This window comes from Microcebus murinus, chromosome 5, assembly GCF_040939455.1.
Source record: "Microcebus murinus isolate Inina chromosome 5, M.murinus_Inina_mat1.0, whole genome shotgun sequence".
Taxonomy (NCBI): Eukaryota; Metazoa; Chordata; class Mammalia; order Primates; family Cheirogaleidae; genus Microcebus; species Microcebus murinus.
The window spans coordinates 65,213,310-65,234,272 of NC_134108.1; the positions used below are offsets into that span (position 1 = coordinate 65,213,310).

At 35.9% G+C, this 20,963-nt stretch overlaps 1 protein-coding gene across 2 annotated transcripts in view; it reads left to right on the plus strand.

Moving 5' to 3' along the window:
* The first annotated feature begins 405 nt into the window (after positions 1–405).
* MAP3K7 (mitogen-activated protein kinase kinase kinase 7) overlaps positions 406–20,963 on the plus strand; it is a 63,221-nt gene continuing 42,663 nt past the window's right edge. Inside the window, exons 1-6 of one of the 2 annotated variants that reach the window (XM_076003109.1) lie at positions 406–420; positions 545–887; positions 15,671–15,781; positions 18,335–18,400; positions 18,898–18,943; positions 20,087–20,225. In XM_076003109.1, coding sequence (XP_075859224.1) covers positions 768–887; positions 15,671–15,781; positions 18,335–18,400; positions 18,898–18,943; positions 20,087–20,225 — 482 coding nt within the window. In that variant the 5' untranslated portion in view covers positions 406–420; positions 545–767. The other variant, XM_012750957.2, reaches the window with a different exon arrangement.

Consider the following 20,963-nt stretch of genomic DNA (forward strand, 5'->3'; position numbering starts at 1 on the left):
TGCATGAGCTGACTGGCTGTTCCAAAATCTCTCACAGCGTCAGGGACTAGCTCAAAGTAACAGAAGCAACCACTTCCTTGCTTACACATTGAGAAAAACACAATTTGCGAGGCTTCTTAAAGAAACAGCTCAGCTTAGCTTAGGAATGAAACTGAAAGTGAAACAAGGCAAACATATCCCGCCCGTATGCAGGCGGCTCAAAGAAGATAAAGTGAGGACAAGACACAGTTCACGAAGAAGAGACAAAATCGCAGATTTCATCTTTCCCGCTTGTTCTTAAAGGACCAACCGCACTGACTTTCCGTCATGCTCCGCGCCACTTCCCTTAGCGCACTTTAATAACGTCAGTGCGTCAGCTCTCGCGGTATCATCCGGTTGCAGAGGCCCTTTAACAAAGGTCTCGCGAAATTTCTTCCACAGGTCCAGGCTAGCCTCTCACCCTACTCCACCCCACCCCCAACCTGTCCTTGCTTTCTCTTTAAGTCACAAAATTCTCCCCTCCCCTCCCTCGAGCTCACAGCCCTCCTCCCGTTTCCTATTTCAGACCGGAACCGGAAGTGTGGTGGGCGGGCCCGGCAGCGGAAAACGCAGCGGGGCCAGAGCCGGGACACGGCTGTGGCCGCTGCCCCTACCCCCGCCACGGATCGCCGGGTGGCAGGACTGCGCGGCTCCAGGCTGAAGGTCGGTCCGGAGGCGGGTGGACCTGGGTCTCACCCGGATTGTCCGGGCGGCACCATCCCGGGTCCTCCCGGGAGCCGCGAGGGATCATGTCTACAGCCTCCGCCGCCTCGTCCTCCTCCTCGTCTTCGGCCGGTGAGATGATCGAAGCCCCTTCCCAGGTCCTCAACTTTGAAGAGATCGACTACAAGGAGATCGAGGTGGAAGAGGTGAGCGAGGCCTGGCAAGGAGACGCCTATCCCGGCCCTTCCTCGCCTCTGCCTGGTCCCGGCTCTGAAGGCGCCTCTCTGGCCCCTCTAATTCACAGGGCTCCGCGCCCCAGGAACCACCCGAAGTCCCCACAGCCCCTCAGAGATGGGGTGTCGGGGGGACTCTGCACTCAACTCTTCCAAGGTAGCTGTCTTTTTTCCTCACTTTGGCACTCTTAAGTTTGAATTTGATACTCCAGTGCCTGGATTTGAGTGATCTCAAACGAGAATGAACTGGTGAGATCGTGTGGTCCATCAGTCCTCATATCTGTAAGTAGTAAATTCAGTAAAGACCGTAGCCGTTTTGGAGTTTCAATTCCCTAAACGTGGTGTTCTTACGGGCCAAAGATTGTATTATGTTCGACTTCTAGCTCAGTGCCTGGCATGTAGGGGATGCTAATAAATGGTTGTTAAATTAGTAGATCATGGAGTCTAATAAAGTGTTTCCCCTAGTGCCGAATGCTTCTCGGTTTCTCTGATACCATAGAATTGTGCTCATAATATTTAAATATTCTGCCTTCAGTTGGGCTAATTAGATGAATTTCTATTACTAATAGTAATACCATTACTAATACAGACTGATCTGTGATGGAAAGATGTTTCAAGTAGCATATTCTGAAGAGAGGTAACTAATGATTTCAGTGACGATCAGAATATAACATCATACTAGAAATCACTGTTGGAAACCCCGAATCCATTCTTTATTCTGCAGTAATATAAATTAGAGCTTTTCAAATTCACAGAGGGGTAGATTGGTTCTAAGGACTGCAAAATTTAGAAAAGTAAAAACTTTTTGTTTTAAAGACATTTTAGAACTTGCTAAAACTTTGGTTGAAAATAGTATCTACCAAACAATTACCATTTAGTTATCATTTTTAAAATTACTTTGCACTACATGTAGTATAAAGAACCCTGTATGATATCCTAATGAAATATTACAGACTCTCAAAGAATTGTGTCTATTTTGAATATCTAAAATTACTTTTAGGTAGCAGCAAATTAAAAGTAGTGAGATAATTAACGTTCAGTGAATAAATTTTTCTTCCCATGCATGCTTTGGAAGAATCATTACTGAATCATCTTTAGAGGTTATTGAGAACATCATTTTACAAGGTAGTATAGTGGAAAGAGCAGGGTCTTTGGAGTTAGAAGAAGGTTCAGTATGTCAGATACACACCACTTACTAATTGTGTGATTTGGAGCAAGTTTCCTAACTTTAGTTTCCTTAACTAAAATAGTTAAGTAGAGATAATAATTTCTATTTCATTTTATGTGTGTAACAGATCCTAGTAGACAATACATGCAAAACACCCAACACAGTGCCTGACACATATTATTAGGAAACCTAGTTTCCAGAGAGGAACAGTGACCTGGTCAGATGGCTAAAAGAAGCCTATTTTTGAAAAGAGGGTGTAATGTTTTTGGTTTGTTCTTTTTTCTGTTGAGGCTATGATAAATTCCTTTTTCAGATGTGGATAGTTGATACAGCATTCGTGGCTAACATTCTTTTTAAAAATAAAAATTCAGTGAGTCAGAATACAAGAATTGCAGTTTTTAAATAAGCATTTACGTCTACTCTGTGATGAGTTGCTATGCTTGTAGACTACAAATTGTTATATAATAATAACTTGTACTTTATGGTTTACCAAATGCTTTTACAAACTTACCTCATTCGAATTTTACAAATTTAGTTTTTTTGCGCTACTTTCTAAAGCTTTTTACCTTCTTGCTTCATGGAAGAATGCAAGTTACTAAAAAGGCATTTATCATTTTGGTGTTCTTCCCCCAGAGCCATCTCACTTCTGATTAGGTTTTTGTTGCCAAGACCCTTTCAGTTTAGATAATGTTTCAATGTGTATGTATGTGTACACGCACACATTTAGGATGTTCCTGGGGAGTAGATTTTTGTTTCTAAATGAAAATTTATTTCTAATATTAGGCAGTCATTTAGAGGTTTTTTTGGTTTATGTTCTTTTCATTTTCTAACACCCAATTTATTTTCACAATAAAGATTGAATTTGGACCTTTCTGATGTTGAAAACATTACTTAATTTTCATCATGTTCATCATTTGCACACATTAAAATGGTGTTATATAATCCAGGATGTACCATGGACACCCAATATTTCTGAACTTAGATTCCTCTTGTAGGTTAAATCATGATTAAGAGAACAGAATAAGATGACCAGAAACAAAAACTAGTTTACATTACTTTCAATATTTTATATTGTGCAAGAGTGTTACCTTTTAAATTAAGAAAATCAGTTTGCAGTTCTCGAATAACAATATAATTGAATCACATTATATCAACATAATTAGAAACTATATAAAAAGAAAATTTTAACCACAATTCAAATATGCAGTCATTTAGTAGGTACTTATTTCTAAGACATCAGCTGATTTTTATCCTTGCATTCCTAATATTGTAACTCAATGATATTAGGTTAGGCACTTCTTAAATTTAATTCCGATATCAAATTTTGTAAATTCTTAGTCTCAGAAATCTACCTAGGTACTTTTTTTTAAGTCATTTAGTTTTTTCTATTCTGGATGTGGGCATAGTAGATGTTAGAATAAAAGAGTATATATATTAGGGATGAGGTTGCAAGAAATAGTGAAGACAGCATGGTGTAGTTGAAAGTGTACTGGGCTAAAAATTAGAAAATTTAGGTGCTATACCAATCCTGCTGTAACTCTGTGCAAGTCACCTCATTTTTCTGGGCCTGTGATTATTCATGTAAAATGAGGGATCAAACAAGATCATTTAAAGCCTTTTCCAGTTCTAAAATGGAAACACATTCATTGTTTCCAGTATTTATGTTCTGTTTCCACAGTAAGCTTAGAAGTTCTTTAAGGACAGTGATTATGATCTCCCATGGAATGAAGTTGGTAACCAACTAATCCTGGGTAGACAGGGCAAATGATATCCCATTTTATGGATATTAACAAGTGGTCATAGAGTTTGATTTGCCAGAAACCACATGCCTAAGTAAATGGTAAAGCTGGGAATTGAATTTGAGATTTCTTACTCATGAGTCAGTTGCTTTTTCAAAGTTTTTACAAAGTTACTTTAGTAACTTTGTACAAAGTTACTTTTATAAAGTTTACTTTACAAAGTAAAGTTTACAAAGTTACTTTAGTTCTTTCTGAAGTACTTTATAACCAAACCTTATTCTGGAAATGGGGAAATAAAATACTGATTTCTTGTATAGAGTATTTGGTCCTGAGTATTTCATAAATGTTCCTTTCTGTACATAATACTGGTAAGGTATTATGGAAGATGAACAGAAGAATCCTAGGATTCTCTCCTTAAAATGTCTGACTTATTATGAGACTAGGATAAACACAGAACAGTTAATTATTAATGTTTTCAGAATTGAGCATTTAGCCCATAGTTTGAAAGGGGAGTTGTTAATCACAGATGGCTGCATCTAGTGGGAACAGTTTTAAACTAGGTTTTGCATAAAGTGACCATCATATGCTGGGAAAGTCACTAAGATGAACTCTTTACAGTTGTTAGTCTGTATAGAGTACTATTCCACTGGAACTTCACGTGACTATCTCCTTCTCATCCAAGTCCCACTTTAAATGTCGCTTCCTTAGAGAAGCATTCCTTGAGCAACCTAGGCTTTTGCCATTTCTATTATCTTTCATGGCACTCACTAGTAACTGAAATTGTATATCCCTCTCAGCAAATGTAAGGTGCCTTATTCACATTTGTGACCCCAATGCCTAGTAGTACCTAGAAGGTTCTTTATAAATATTTGTTGAATGAATAAATAAAATTTTCACAGTGTAATCGTAAGAATTAAATATCTATCTGGTTCTCTTATATTACAAGTTATAAAACAAAGGTGAAGAAAAATTATGTGATTTGACAAAGGCAGTACTTATAGAAATGAGATCTGGTTCTTATTCTGATGTTGATTACATTATACTCCATTATACTTAGCAAATACTTTTGTTTACAGATGCTGTAAAGGGCTAGGTACTGTGAATAAGCCAGTTGTTGCCCAGTCTTTACTAAAGTGATAAAAAGACCCTAATTACAAAGATTGCTTTTTAAAGGGGAGACCCACAATGTTAATCTCAACTATAGTGTATATGAGCAAGAATACGATATTGGACACATATAATCACTATAGCATTTATATATGTTCTTAAGCTTCATTAAGGAGACACACAAAAGTTTTGTTTTAAAAGCTAAAATATACTAGGGAGGGGAGATATAGAAAGAACTTTGTCAGTGATAGTATTTTGTAGGTTTAGATTATAAAAATATGGGCAAATAGCCGGGCGTGGTGGCTCACACCTGTAATCCTAGCCTGAGCAAGAGCTAGACCCCGTCTCTACTATAAATAGAAAGAAATTAATTGGCCAACTGATATATAGAGAGAAAATTAGCTGGGCATGGTGGCTCATGCCTGTAGTCCCAGCTACTCGGGAGACTGAGGCAGCAGGATTGCTTTAGCCCAGGAGTTTGAGGTTGCTGTGAACTAGGCTGACACCACGGCACTCACTCTAGCCTAGGTACCAAAGCAAGACTCTGTCTCAAAAAAAAAAAAAAAAAAAAAGATATGGGCAACTGATAGTAGAGAAAAACCTAATTTATAGTGGTTTGAATAAACTGAGTTTGTTAGTCACTATTAAATACAGATACCAAAAATTATCAATACATTCTTCCATGTGAAACTTAGTGACCATTGATTTTAGTAGAAATCTGGAATGGTTTTTATGGTAAAGAGGTAGCTACAGAGAGAATTTTTGTATTGTACGTGTGTAACTTAAAGATAGCATATTTCAAAGAAAGGACTATTAAATGAGTCAGATATATTATGACAAGCTTTAAAAGACTACATGAAAAATTCAGAAGAAAGTTTGAATAATCAACACTTTACTTTTATGTTAATCAAGTCTATCTTGTCAGCAGATGGCAGTTTTACTCTGCCGCAGTTTATTAATAGATATTGAAGTTCTGAAATAGTTGGAGGCCCCAAGTTCTAATTAATAAATGTAAGATCTATGCTTGTTCTGTCATGTTCTACATTTCTAGCTAGAGCAATGATGGCCACATAGCCAGGGGTCCATTCACATAGTCCATAGAAAAGGGCCAGACCAAACTGACAGCTACAGTCACTAAATAAAAAATAACATCAATTGGGGACAATTAAAAGAGTTATTTCATAGTAAACTAAGAGCACTGGGCATACATCCTTTTCAGTTTAGTTTAGGTGTGTGTTTGTTTGTTTGTTTGTTTGTTTGTTAACCTGACTTGCCTGAAGAAGTGATCTTCCATCCTAAAGAAATTGGATTTAAAGGAATTGCTTATTTTAAACACTCACACACACATAACACATTCTGATTTTGGTTTTTGTGCTTTTTAGTAGTAATTGCATGGAAATATTCATACCATCTCTCACATTCTTCTTTTATATATTTTTTTTTACTAAGAAAGTAAATTTAAATCTGCTTTGTTGTATGAGACTGAGGTTGTAAACCCCAAGCCAAGAGGATTAAACTATATAGGGAGATATGCTTATCATAGAATTAATCCAAAACATTTTAATTTAGAAAATATTCATAAATTTAGAAGAATATATTTCTAAATTGACTTCCTTTTCAAAACCAAAGTTGTCTTTGCATTCCTTTGTTCTTCTATTTTTACAGATGAGGGATTGTGAAGAATATCTGAAATAGTTCTTTATAGGTTCAGCATTTTGGTTGGATGAGTATGATGGAGGAAATACTTCTAACTTGGATGTGTGCTTTTTGTTAACACTCTTGATGAAAATTGATCTTTGAGGAAAACAGTCATTCCAAATAATTGTTAATAATAATGTATCAAAGAAACTATATTATATTATTCAGATAAGAATATAATCCAAAAAGCATTTTGACTTGTGAACTTGAATTAGAAATTTGGTAGTAAGTAAAAAGTGTCTTTCAGTGTTTCATAACTTGAATATTAAGTTTTTCTTTGTTCACCTCAGTTGCCAGTATGTATTAAGAGTGGCCATCTCTTCCACTCTTCCACTAATAAACCATACGTCAAGAAAAGCATCAGATTGCTTTCTGTAGTTTGTGACATTGGCTAATTCCTTATCTAATAATGTACATAATCTCCTTATGTGTTTTCAGGCTTGGCCATCATAGTCTAGACATCCTATTACACCATATCTGATCTTCTCCACCATTTTATATTCTTGATTCATCTGATAAGTAAATTCATTACCACGCTATTTGTATTTGAAATGTTTCCTTAAAGGTATATATGATTTTTTTTTTAATCCATACACTTGTAATATTTACCCCCATCAGCAGAATGCTATTTTACACTGTCAGCCTGAGAGAGCTAGAGTGCTGACAGTAGGGCACTTTATTTACCAGTTTTGTAAGGGCAGTGTTCATCTTTTTTTGATCATCTAGTAGTAAAACAAAACACTTTCTGTTTTGTATACTCATGGTTTTGGATGTGTATGTATAAAATAGATATTTTTAAACAATGGGAGATGAAATAACAATTAGCAAAACTTAAGTTATGGTTCTATGCTATCATTTGATGATGGCTCAAGTCGTAATAAGTACTTTCTAAGTAAAACCTTTCCAATATGTAAGGATTGACTTAATTAAAATGAAATCATATAATCTGTAAATCTACTTAACCACGGTCAAGTAAACTACAATATGCTGAACGTAAAAGATAGATAATGGAATTGGTATTTCACATGTTGGACTTTAGGAGCCTACAGAACCTCCAGCTCCCAAAGGCAGTTTTAAATATATCTTGAGCTTGAGCAAAAGACCTGGATGGGAGAAAGTTTGAGAGTGTGAAGCTGTGGGATTAGAGAACACATTAAGAAAAAAAGCCCAGGGACGGAACCTTGGAAAGTATCAGCATCTAAGGTTTGGACAGATGAAGCAGAGTCAGTGAAGGAGGCTAAGGTGGAACTATTTCTTAATTAGGCACAGACAGGGAAGGGATTGATGGCTGCCATCTTTGGAGACTATCTACTATAAGCCCTTTATACACAAGCTTTCTATTAACCCAAATTCACTCTTATTTCTCACAGGAGATTAGGCCTTTTAAAAACCTCCTTCTAAACAGTTAGAAATTTGAGTATAATCTTTTGAAAAGTTGACTGTTAGTTTGTTCTGGCAGATGTGAACAGCTCTTGGCCTAAGAAAAACCCGAGCGGCACACAGAGAGTTAGAGAGTCAGCTTTATTACCCTGGCGAGCTCAGAGAGGCATATCTGCCACCAAAACTCTGAGCACCCCTTTCTCGTTTTTTCTTTTTGTTTTATACTTTTTGGGGGGTTACAGTTAGCTAATCACAAGTTTTCACAAAAGTCACCTCATTTACATAGTAGTCAGCCAATCAGAAATATGTCCCAAAAGTCACCTCATTTACATGGTAGTCAACCAATCAGAAGTATGACTCAAAATCACCTCATCAGCTGTGAGTATTAGTAGCTGCTCAATTTAGGAGTGGGATAAGTGAAACAGGTGGGTTTTGGTAAAACGTCCTGACAAGTTGTATCATGCCTATTAGGTTATTAAGTATAAAATGTCCAATTTCCTTAAGTATTAATACTAAGTTTGACAGTTGGTATCTCTGACATTTTACTTTAACACTTCTTGTTTTATTTTTATTGTGAAGGTACATCCTCAGTCTTTCAAATGCACATTTTGGCTTATAATTATCTTTCAGATTTTGTTTTAGAGTGATTTGTGAAACCATGGATAAGTCAAAAATTCATGTTATTTTCAAATATGAGTACCATTGTGGAACCAGTGCAACACAGACAACTTAAAATATCAACGGAGTGTTTGGGAAGGATGTGGCTAATTAACGCACAGTACATCATTGGTTTGAGAAGTTCCATTCTGGTGATTTTAATCTTAAAAATGAGTCACATGGGTTACCTGAGACCAAGGTGGATAATGATGAGCCGAAAGCTGTAGTGGCAGCGTATCCATCTCACCCTATGCAGGAATTAGCAGCAAGGCTTGACATTACTATTCCAACAATATTGGACCATTTGAAACAAATCGGCAAGGTAAAGAAGCTGGATAGATGGGTACCCCATGAATTAAACAAGCATCAGAATAGAAATCGTCTCGAAGCTTCCCGTTCTTTGCTGTCATGACATAAAAGCAAACCATTTGTATACCATATTATATGCAATGAGAAATGGATTATTATTCACAATCACAAGCATTCAGTATAATGTTTGGATAAAGATGACGTGCCAAAACACAGTCCAAAAACGAATATTCGTCAAAAAAGCTAATAGTGTCTGTTTGGTTGTCCAGTGCAGGTATTATCCACTACAGCTTCATGAAACCTGGTCAGTCGATTACAGCGGATGTCTATTGCAACCAATTGGATGAAATGATGAGGATGCTTGTGATTAAGCAGCCAGGATTGGCCAATAGAGACAGGCCAATCCTCTTGCAAGACAGTGCTTGACCAAATGTAGCGCAAACAACGCTGCTCAAACTACAGCAGCTGGACTTGGAAACTCTCTGTCTTCCACCGTATTGACCAGTCCTTGCATCAACTGACAAACACTTCTGCCAGGTTTTGGACCACTCCTTGCAAGGAAAAATACTCAATCCTCAACAAGCTGTGGAAAATGTCTTTCACAATTTCGTCACCCCTTGCTCTCAAGGCTTCTTTGCTGCTGGCATAAACAAGCTACTGTTAAGATGGCAAAACTGTCGATAGTTTAGGTGCATACTTTGCTTCTTGTTTGAGATATAATAAACTATACTTTTGATTCAAAATCGGATATTTCGTATTTAATGACCTAATATTTCTGAGTAGCATTTTCTAATGTTTCCTCTGTACAAGGCACTGGACCAAGTGCTATGTATCTATTGGGCCTGTCTTTTGTTGGGACCATGAGACCTATTTGAAAGGTGACTCTGGTTTACTAGTTATATGATCTTGAGTAGATAACTTCAACTCTAGGAACGTTGGTTTTCTCCTAAGGGAGCAGTAAAAAATCTTGTATATTCACAGGGTTATGACTTAAACTTTGTCATATTTGTAAGAAAGTACTTTATAAGTTGTAATATTTTGTTAAACAAATATAAGGTCGCACTGTTGTACAAATAATAAAATTGCACTTCTTTAAAATGTTATTTCTTAGAAAATGTGATTAGGAGTGTATTGGAATGTGCTTTTTTCATTCTATACACCTTCTGCCACCACTAATTCCCATTCAGATTTGCTCCCTTAGAGAGCTAGTGTCAGAATTAGGGGAGGGAAGGCAAAATATAGCATCAAACAACTTTCCCAGTTATATATCATCTAATTATTATGTTTTCCACCCAATCCATTATGGATGTATACTTACACTCTTTTTTTAAATTCCATGTCTGTATTTCCTATTTGTTTTTGAAGATTGTTCAGAAAAGTAATTATTTTTCTGTAATTGATTGCCACCTTGAATTCTCCTTCTTTTCAACTCAGTAGAAAAAAAGATTTAATCTTGCCGCGTTAAAGGTAACTTGGTTAATTTCAATGTAAAACATCTCTTTGAGGTAATTTTTTACTCAGAAAATTAAAGGTGTATTTAGTTATTTCAAGGTTCAGTCTCCTCTTATAAGGATTTTCCTTTTCCCTTTCTCCTGCCCAAGATGATATCTGGGTGCTCTGGAAAGCTTTCATCAATAATATCAGCAGCAGGGGAGGGCTCTCTTGTCTATGTGATGGCTTCTACTAAAATATCTTGTCATAATACTACCTGTTAATGTATTAGCCTAATGCAGTGGTTTTGAAACATCAGGATTACCTGTAAGGCTTGGTAAAACACGGATTGCTTGCGTCTTACCCTCCTAAGAATTTACAATTCTTACAAATTTCCAGGTAATACCTATCCTTCTGAACCAGAGACCACGCTTTGAGAGCCACAGGCTTAAATGCTTTTGCTGTTCTTCCCTCTGTTTTCTTCTTCAAATGCTTCTTTCTCTTGGCTTCTGTGACACTCCTGGTTTGCCTCCTACCATATTAACTATTTCTTCTTAGTCTTTGATAGCTCTTTCTCCTGTGTTGTGTTTTAAATGTTGAAATGCTTCAAAGCTGAGTTCTCAGACCTTGGTATCTACATATTATTTTTTGTGATGTCATCCAATTGATTGACTAGAAATACCAACTATATACTGATGACTCCCAAGTTTGTACCTCTTTGCCTGACTTTCCTTAGGTCCCACTTGGATATCTAGTGGGCATCTTAAACTTCATATAACTGAAACAAATCTCTTGAGTTATTTTTAAAAATCTGCTTGCTTCATTCTTATACTTCAATAAATTGTTGCCCAATCCAGACATTGTCCTTGATTCATCTCTTTTCCTCCCCATGTGACCCACCTGCATGCAGTCAGCAAGCCATATTGACTCTACTTCTAAATCATGTCCCAGATCTGCGCAGTTTTCTGTACTATTCCCATCAACCTTGTTCTCACAGCCATTACCACTTGCTTGGGCTGCTGTAATAGCCTCCTAATAGGTCTCTCTATATATTCCAGCTTCCCTATAATCCATTCTTTAAATGAGAGCTAGACTGATTTTTTTTAATGTAAGTCACATATATCTTTCCTTCCTTAAATTTCTCCAATTGTTTCCCATTGCACTTAGACCGAAATCCAAAGTCTTTTTCATGGTACATAGAGCCTTTCAGGATCCAGCCTCTGCCTGTCCCTCCAGCCTCATCTTACATCACTCTTCTACTATGCACCAACCACACCAAACACTCCAAGTTTTCTTCTAGATCATCACTAAAATGTCACTTTTCTCTATGAGACTTCGCATGACTACACTGTCTAAAACTGGTAGACAGTGTAGTCGGGAGTGTATACACATGTATATACACACACAATTTACTCCTTAGCACACTTATTTTTAAAAATATTATATATTTTTCTTACATATCTCACTTCCTCTTTGTCTCTTTCCATGAGAATATAAACAGCGAGAACAAATATTTGGATTTGGTTTATTCAGTGCTGTCATTGCCAAGATTAGCACCTAGCCCATAGATGGGGTTCAAATATTGTTGAATAAGGGAATGAACTTTTTTTTTTCCCCTTAGGGCCTTTATATTAGTTGTTTCTTCTCCCTGATATTTGGATCGTACTATCCAAATATCAAGTTAGTGACCTGCTCAGATGGTCTTTCTATGCTACCTAGTCTGGAGTTGCCACTAGTCTCTTTTTTGTAGCATCCTACTTTTTTGTTCTCTATGTGTTATTTTTTTTACATTCTGATATTTTTCTTATTCATCTTTTTGTGTATCAATTGTCTTTTCTCCTTCCCACTTCCCTCCACACACACTAGAAAGTGCATTCCATGTAAAGCAGAGCCTTTGTTTTATTTACTTCTGTATTTCTGATATCCCAAACAGTAGCTGGATGTAGTAGGCACTCAAGAAATATTGGTTTAAGGAGTAAACAAATGAAGTTCATCATTCTTTTAGCATAAAGCCTCACTTGTACCCTTTGAAGGCAGAAAACCTTACTCATTTCTCCTGCTTGCTGACAAGGCCTTTCCCTTGGCTTTCATCGATCCTCTGAAAGTCAGCTGTATTCTTAATTAAGCTGCCTGTATTTTAGCTGGCTGCCGTCCCACAGCCTCTGATACAGGTCCCAGCACTCTGCCCTGCATTAGCTTCCCTCCTGCAGTCAGAGGCTCTTTAATTTTCATTTACCTTGCTTTCCTCTTGGCCGGAGTTTTTCTGTATCACTTCCATGTTCTGCTAGGGTTAAGGGAGCCTTAGGTAGGGCCTCCCTCTGTCCATCTCCCTTGCCACTCTTCTTACTCCTTTGTAGCTTCTCATGCTTGCAAAGCACATTCCTTGAGGCTTCCTGCTGCCAGGGATCTAAGTGAGAAGTGGAGGGTATAAGTCCTTTTTGCCTTTGAATTCCTAAGCCTATTCTGGAAAGAGGTAGTGGGGAGTTCTTTAGTCTCCATCATGGACTCTCACCTTTGGGGCTTCAGCTAGTAAGTGTTTAAAAAATTAAAAAATATTATTTAGTTTTGAATTTCTTCTCTACTTCACATTTATCCCATGAAGACAGGGGCCCATTCTTTATACATTTTTTTTCTTCTCACCCCTAATATCTTTAGATTTATGCCATTTGAAAAGAATTGGAAGTCATTTTCTGATACACAGAAATTTAATTCGTTAAGCATTGATTCTGTGTTTATAATTTCCTTTGAATTCACAACAGTTATTCTATCATATATTTCGGTTTATGCATACAACTTTGGACATCTTAGCCTTTCTTTATTATCATTTTAGATTCTGTTGTTTTATCATACATGTGAAATATTTTATGGCCATAATGAGAGTAGAGGTTTCTTGAAGCCATGGGGTCTCATCTTACAGGAATGTGCCTATTTTGTATTTTAGAGTGTTCTGAAAAATTGCTTTCTCAAGCAAAACAGAGAAAATTTATCATGCCCTCATTTGGCCACATTTTTTAAATTAAAAGCTCAGAGTCAGCTATCATCTCATCACTAGGTGGCACTTGTGGATTACAAATAGTCATATGAATTTTTGTGACAAGGCATGATCCACAAATGTAGGTAATTAGAATCCTTGTGTAGACATTCCTTAATAGAAAAATGAAACAAGGGGAGTCCTATTGAGTCCCAGTTTCTTTAATACATTTATAAATACATGGTTGAAGACTATATTAAATGACTTTATAATAATTGTTTCATAGTTAATAGTAATATCAATAGATAGGCTGGTCCCCATTGTATATCTTCTTAGTCTAAAGTTGCCATAAAGTTGAAATTTCTTTTAGGATTTGTTTGCTGTTCATCTTAGTTGTGAGAGAAGTATTACAGCTCCTTACACTGATTCATACCTAACTCCAAGTATTTATTGTTCTTTTTTAGTATTTAAGGAAATACCTGGTTTTAACTTGTGAACCCTATTGATATTAAGAGAAATGTAAGGACCTCCATTTTACTGTTTAGAAAACAGCAACTTAGGCTTGTCCAGTATTAAGAGCTAATAGGTAGACAGAGCCCTACATTCAAACTCAAATCTTTAGGGTTCCAGAGCCTCGATGTGCTCTTTCCATTATTCTAATGGCACCTGATAGCTAATACCCGTTCATGGTAAAGTAACTGGATGGCAAGTACAAATGACTGATGTTGGTTCCTTGCTGTGAAGGAGAGCGAGAACTTAAACTTCTGGAAGGGTAAAAGAAAAAGTTACCAAAGAAAAGACTAGCTACCAGAGATATTGACCTACTTTGCAATTTTGCCTAGAGGCAGCACCGTTTCCTTTAAGCCAATGACAGAAGCTGAATATAGAATATATTGGTCATTACATGCTCTACGCTTCAAATGCTGGCTTCTCTGAATACTTTCTGTGATCTTGGAAATGTGACTCCATTTGCCCACCTTTAAAATGGGGGAGGATTAAATGTGTTAGTGCATGAAAAGCACATAGAATGGTATCTGGCATGTGGTAAACATTCAAAAAATGTTAACCATTTGTGTGGCTTTATACATTGAGCAATATGAGAAATGTTCATATTACTTTATGTGATTTGTAGAATAGAGTTTGAGCTATGGCTGGAGGGGCCATACATCCCAGTTTACAACTACTATCCTGATAAGAGTTATTATTAGTGCCTCCTTTTTCCTCTATAGAGTGTCCCAACATAGATAATAAATAATTTGATTGGCTTAGCAATAGTCAGCTTTGTTATTAGAAGAGTTTTGTGCCAGGAATTTGTTCATGTAAGTTTGTCTAAAATGGAGATTCCTCCAAGGGAAGATATAACTTCTACTCTCTGATATAGGAAGGGATTTATATATGTTACAAATTAGGATCATTAGCATTCTGATTTTAGATTACCTGTCATCAAATTGCACTTTACCACTAGCTAGCTATATAGCTTTGGGCAAATTAGTTTACTTACTGAAAGCTAAGTGCTTCATCTTGAAAATGGGGATGGCATTAGTACCTGCCTCCTAGGGCTATATAAATTAGGTAATGTATGTAAAGCATTATTTCAATGCCTACTATATAGAAAGTACATATAAATGTGGTATAGGAAGGTAGATTTTTCACTTAAGAAAAAGACCTTGATATAGAATGCTTAGACACATTGGAAGTTGAGAGATTAAAGTAGATGGCACTTAACTAAAGTCCTCTGCAATGATAAAATCTAATAATTTTGTTCTAACAGGTATCAAAAACTATTGTTTGTTTTTATTTTGTTTTTATTGAGTAGGTAATACATTTTGTTTACCCTTCATCATAGCCAATCTTTTAATATTTATATTTGTATCCTTTCTCCCCTATCCCTTTTGAATTATTTAAAAGCTATTTTTTAACTTCTTAAATATGATAGCTTAAAATATTCATGTTTATCCTATGTTCAGTTTTATTTTTCCAAACCATCTTCTGTTTTCTCATTCATCTTGCTTGTTTTAAATTTTTTCTGCATTTAACAAATTGTGTTACATTGTTTATGTTCCATGGTTTTTGTTTGTTTTTTGCTGTTTTTGGTTTTACTTGAGGAAGGGAGAGGTGTCTAGACCATAAACTTTCAAAGATAGAGACAAGTGTGCATTTCATTATCTCCTCACTTTAATGACAATTCGTACTTTCTTGGTGGCAAGTCCAGATATTGATGATTTCTAAAATCTGTTATATATTAGGTGGGATCCATTTGATTCTGATTGTTGTGGGTTTTTTTTTTTTAATTCAGGTTGTTGGAAGAGGGGCCTTTGGAGTAGTTTGCAAAGCTAAATGGAGAGCAAAAGATGTTGCTATTAAACAAATAGAAAGTGAATCTGAGAGGAAAGCTTTTATTGTAGAGGTAAGTTGAGATGACATTTCTGTTGTCTAGTTTTTCACTTAAGATACTCTGTGAATTTAATATGAAAAAGATTGTTTCTCATTTCTTTGTATACATGTACATCAGCAATTTGGTTGAACCGAGGATAATGCCATATGGAGCCATAGGAATACTTTTTAATTCACGCTCTTATTTCTGCTTAAAAATCGGGGGAAAAGAGACTTAACTAGATAAATGAATTCATCTCTTATTAGTGAAATTCAGATCTATTTCAAGGCATAGTATTTTAATTTTGAAATAGAAAAGAAATGGTATTCTTTCCCATTATCTAAAATTAAGAAAGGAAATTTTACCCATTCTTAACTGAATGTTTTTAAAACCTCAAATGAAGTTATTTTAAAAGTAATTTCAAATTTGATTTTCTCATTTAGCATGAAAATTTATAACTATTCTATTGTAAATTGATGAAGGAAAATTCAATAATCATGGCATTACCATATTATCAGATTTATTACTTAGTTTATTAACTTTATATTAGTTTATATATTAGATCACAGTATTTAATTAAATCAGTGTTTTCATCACCTTAACCTCATTGGCCAATGGATAAATGGCCTCTACCTATTAACCTTCTGAATTCATATCTGTTTCCATTTAATCATAATTTCAAAATATACTTCAGGATATTTTTTAATGTATAACATGGAGAAATGAAGATTTAATTGATATGATGAAGTGATTTGTAATTGGCCAAATGAGTTGAGAAATGTTGATGAATGATTTGATGTCATTATGAAGAAATATGATCTGTAGTAGAATGCTCTAGGAGTTTGGCCTCAGCCTTGCCTTAGTCATGATTTTTATTTATGATTTAAATAAGGTCATTGATCATATACTGATGTATTGGCAGTTTCACAAAGCTGGGTGAAACAGCATATGTGTTAAATACTAGGAATCACGAGTCATATAGCTTGGGGAAATTTTTTTTTAAAATCAAGATTGTATGTGCACGGAATTTAAAGAGTCAAATGGTTCTCCAAAAATTCTTAATAAAAAAACTTCAATCCCCTATACTTCTTTCCATCTAATTTTCTCCATCCCAGAGACAACTACTTTGATCTTATTCCTCCTTTGTGTTTGTCCCACAATCCAGATGCTATTTGTTCACCTTCCCTAAAGAATCAACCTCTAGTCAGTCATCTGCTGGGATGATAAGATAGTCATTAAGCTGTTTGAAGTTAGGGAAGGAATCTTTGAGTCTAACTTTAAACCAATCTCCCATCCCATTTCATTTATTAGCTCACTTGCATAGGTACCTGGTTCTATTGTCACTCCCTAACTTTTTAGAGGTTTTGTGAAATATATCTGGTTGCTTCTCAGTTTTTCTCATTGCAGGTTTATGATGCAGCTCTTTTAGGTCCGTTACGTCACTTACTTATTGCTAGCCATTTGCTTTCCAACTTCCAGAAAATGGGTTCTGTTTTCCCATTTTGCAGTATATAATAAATAAATATAATAAATAGTGATTTCTGTTAGGACTGACAATCCACAGATATTGACTGTAGAGAGATAAAGCTTTCTAGTGGTATATAAGATAAAGATTTAGAGACCTTCATGGACTTAATATGAGCCAGCAGCATAATGTAAGTAATAGAGGAGAGGAAGAAGAGAGGGGAAAGGGCAGACAAGAAAAGAGAGAGAAGAAAAAGCAAGAAGTCATTTGGTGGGGGGAGGGGATACATTAATAGAAGTTTGAGATCTAGAACAAGAGAAATTAGTGCAGCCAAACCCCTCACTGACCTCAGTGTGAATCACTGGATCAGGGAAGATTAAAACTCGAAGTAGGGAGACCAGCTATGAGAAAGTTCTAGTAATTACTGCAGTGGTTCAGGTTAGAATCACTAAGGCAATGCCAGTGGGAATGGAGTGGAGAGAATTAATTCAAGAGATGGGAAATGGAATAGAGGCAAGTGTACATAAAGAGTGCACATTTTCAGTAAGGAAGATTAAAGTTGAAGCCCACCTGTGCCACTTCCTAGCTATAGGGTTATTTAATAATCCTCTCTGAGCCTTAACTTTAAGATCTCATCTTTAAAATGGAAATGATAATACCTACCTAGCAGGATGCCCACTAGGGATACATGCAGAGTAGCTAGACTGTTCAGTTATACCTATAGAGCTGATGATAGCAGTGATAACATGGCTTCTACTGGCTTGGATAACTTCACTCAGTACCATCTCTAGGATGATATCCTAAAATTTCTTAGCAGTGTTAATTTCTTCTTATTCCATGTTCTCATCATGCCTTGTTCATAACTGCTGTTATAGCACTTTGCACATTGCTTTAATTGTTTCTTTACCTGTCTCCCCAACTAAGTCCTGTGAGCTGGCATTCTGTGCCATTCCTGGCAGGCAGTTGGTATTTCCAGTGCCTATGACCACAGTGCCTGCTACATAGTAAATAGCGATTGTCGAGTGGTTTAAATGTTTTGTACAATGAAAAAATTTTAATGATGCTGTGAAATGAATACTCAAAAGTTACCACTTTTTAAAAGAAACCTTAATTTGTTACAGCTTCGGCAGTTATCTCGAGTGAACCATCCTAATATTGTAAAGTTGTATGGAGCCTGCTTGAATCCAGTAAGTTTGTCACTTTTTTGTTGTCATCTGTCTGTGAGAAATGACACAGCAGATGTATACAAGTGTGTCGTTTATGAAACTATCTTGATCTGCTATCTTAGATGTATTTCTGAAAGAACAGTTGTACTTCATGCATTTATTTTGTTTCTAGTCTTTTAGCAAAACAGTATAAGAGTTGTTTTATAACTTCATCTTCTTATGAGGCTTTTGATATCCTGTGACAACACCTACTTACTAGCACTGAAGAAAGTCCCCAAAAGATCTTATGATTGTGTTTTTACATATATCTCCACTCTTACTGGGCTCCCAGAAGATAAGATCTTAGGTAATAGATACTGTTTTTCCTTCTTTCATGCCAGTCACATAGCAGGGGCCAAAAAAAAAAAAAATGGTTTGTAATGTATCTATAATATCAAGGGGTTGAATTAAATTATTTCTCAAGGGCCCCAAGATGCCATAGCTCTGGGGTTAATTCTTCTTGCATATGTTTTCTTTAGGTGTGTCTTGTGATGGAATATGCTGAAGGAGGCTCTTTATATAATGGTGAGTGTCATTAGACCTGTCTTTATCCTAGTAGATTAAAAGAATTTGAAAGTTTTTAATATAAACTCTTAAGTTATTTAATGTTCTTCACAATTTATCATCAAAGTCTCAAAAGGAGGTAATTAAAAGAAATCTGCAGGGGGAGGGGAGAAAAAAAAGAAATCTGCTAAAGATTAAAAATGAATAGATAATAAAGATGCTATAACATTAGTATGTGAAATTTGGAAGTCTATATAAACTTTTAAAATTGATAGTACTTTTCATTATGTTAAAAACATTAAGTAAAATAAAATGTGCTTTTTTAAATAGATTTTAAAATATCTTCAGACTTTTAATTTTTGTTTTTGCCCTCCCTTATCGTTGAGCCTCATCATTTAAAAACCCTTTAACCATACTTCCATTTCACTCTGCTTTATTTTTTCTTTTCAAAAAATAAAATTGTGAAAACTTATGGCACAGAACACTTTAATTGTAACAATGAAGAAAACCTGCATGTATCATTTAGTTACCTTTGTAGAACAAAGCTCTTTTACCCTATAAATACCAACCATAAACATAAATATATTGTTTCTTGTAGCACCAGGTAGTGAAAACAAATTGTTGCATTTTGCTTTTTAATTAACATTTTATATAAACTTTTACTTATATTTACTGCCCATGTATTCATCATGATTGATGAGTAATACACCCTTGATTTTTTTTTTTTGGTTGAACAACTTCTAGTTTTTAATTGTTACAGAAAATATAGTTGTAAACATCTTGATACACATTATTTTACTTATTTGTATACTATTTCTCTGCATCTCCCTTATAATGTGCGCCATAAGACTGCTTATAATTTATATTACTGTGTGAAAGACTTTATTAATATCACTTAGAAAAATTTGGTGATGTATATTAATTTTACTTGTATGTATGAATAACATTTAGTAAACTATTAAATGTTAGATACTTATGTGGCAGTTATCCACTCAAAATTATTTGCTATTTCCATCTTTTTTATTTAGAAAAGAATTAAAAGCAGGACTGATGGACCATGTATAGAAAAATACCCAGTCATATGTTCTAATAGTACTTGCATTCACGTTGTATCTTTTGTTATATACAATAAAGTTCTTTTTAGTTTGTGCCTTTCTTTTGCAGTGCTGCATGGTGCTGAACCATTGCCCTATTACACTGCTGCCCATGCAATGAGTTGGTGTTTACAGTGTTCTCAAGGAGTGGCTTATCTTCACAGCATGCAACCCAAAGCTCTAATTCACAGGGACCTGAAACCACCAAAGTAAGTTCTAATGATACCTCTCTCCCCTCCCCCCTTCCTCTTTCTCACTCTTGAGTCTTCTTGTTCTCACTCTCTCACTTTCTTTCACCACCCCCACCCACTCCCTAATTACCTGATTGCTGTATAAAAGTTTCTCTTTTTCTTTTTGGCTAACTCAGTGTTTATTTTTTTTTTTTTTTTTTTTTTTTTGAGACAGAGTCTCCCTTTGTTGTCCAGGCTAGAGTGAGTGCCATGGCGTCAGCCTAGCTCACAGCAACCTCAAACTCCTGGGCTCAAGCGATCCTTCTGCCTCAGCCTCCCGAGTAGCTGGGACTACAGGCATGCGCCACCATGCCCGGCTAATTTTTTATATATATATCAATTGGCCAATTAATTTCTTTCTATTTATAGTAGAGACGGGGTCTCGCTCTTGCTCAGGCTGGTTTTGAACTCCTGACCTTGAGCAATCCGCCCGCCTCGGCCTCCCAAGAGCTAGGATTACAGGCGTGAGCCACAGCGCCCGGCCTCAGTGTTTATTTTTAACTCATCATCGTTTAGTCATTTATCTAAGCTTGTATTTCAGATGTTGTCTTTAGTGGAATTTTTATTTTTAATAACACCTACCTTTGATTAGCATGCTTGTAGAATCTGTTAGCCTCTCCATCTCATTTTGTGCCTGCAATATATAATGTTGCTCATAGACAGTTCCTGGAGAACAGAGACAAGTCTGACTTGTTTCTTCCTGTATCCCTAACAGCT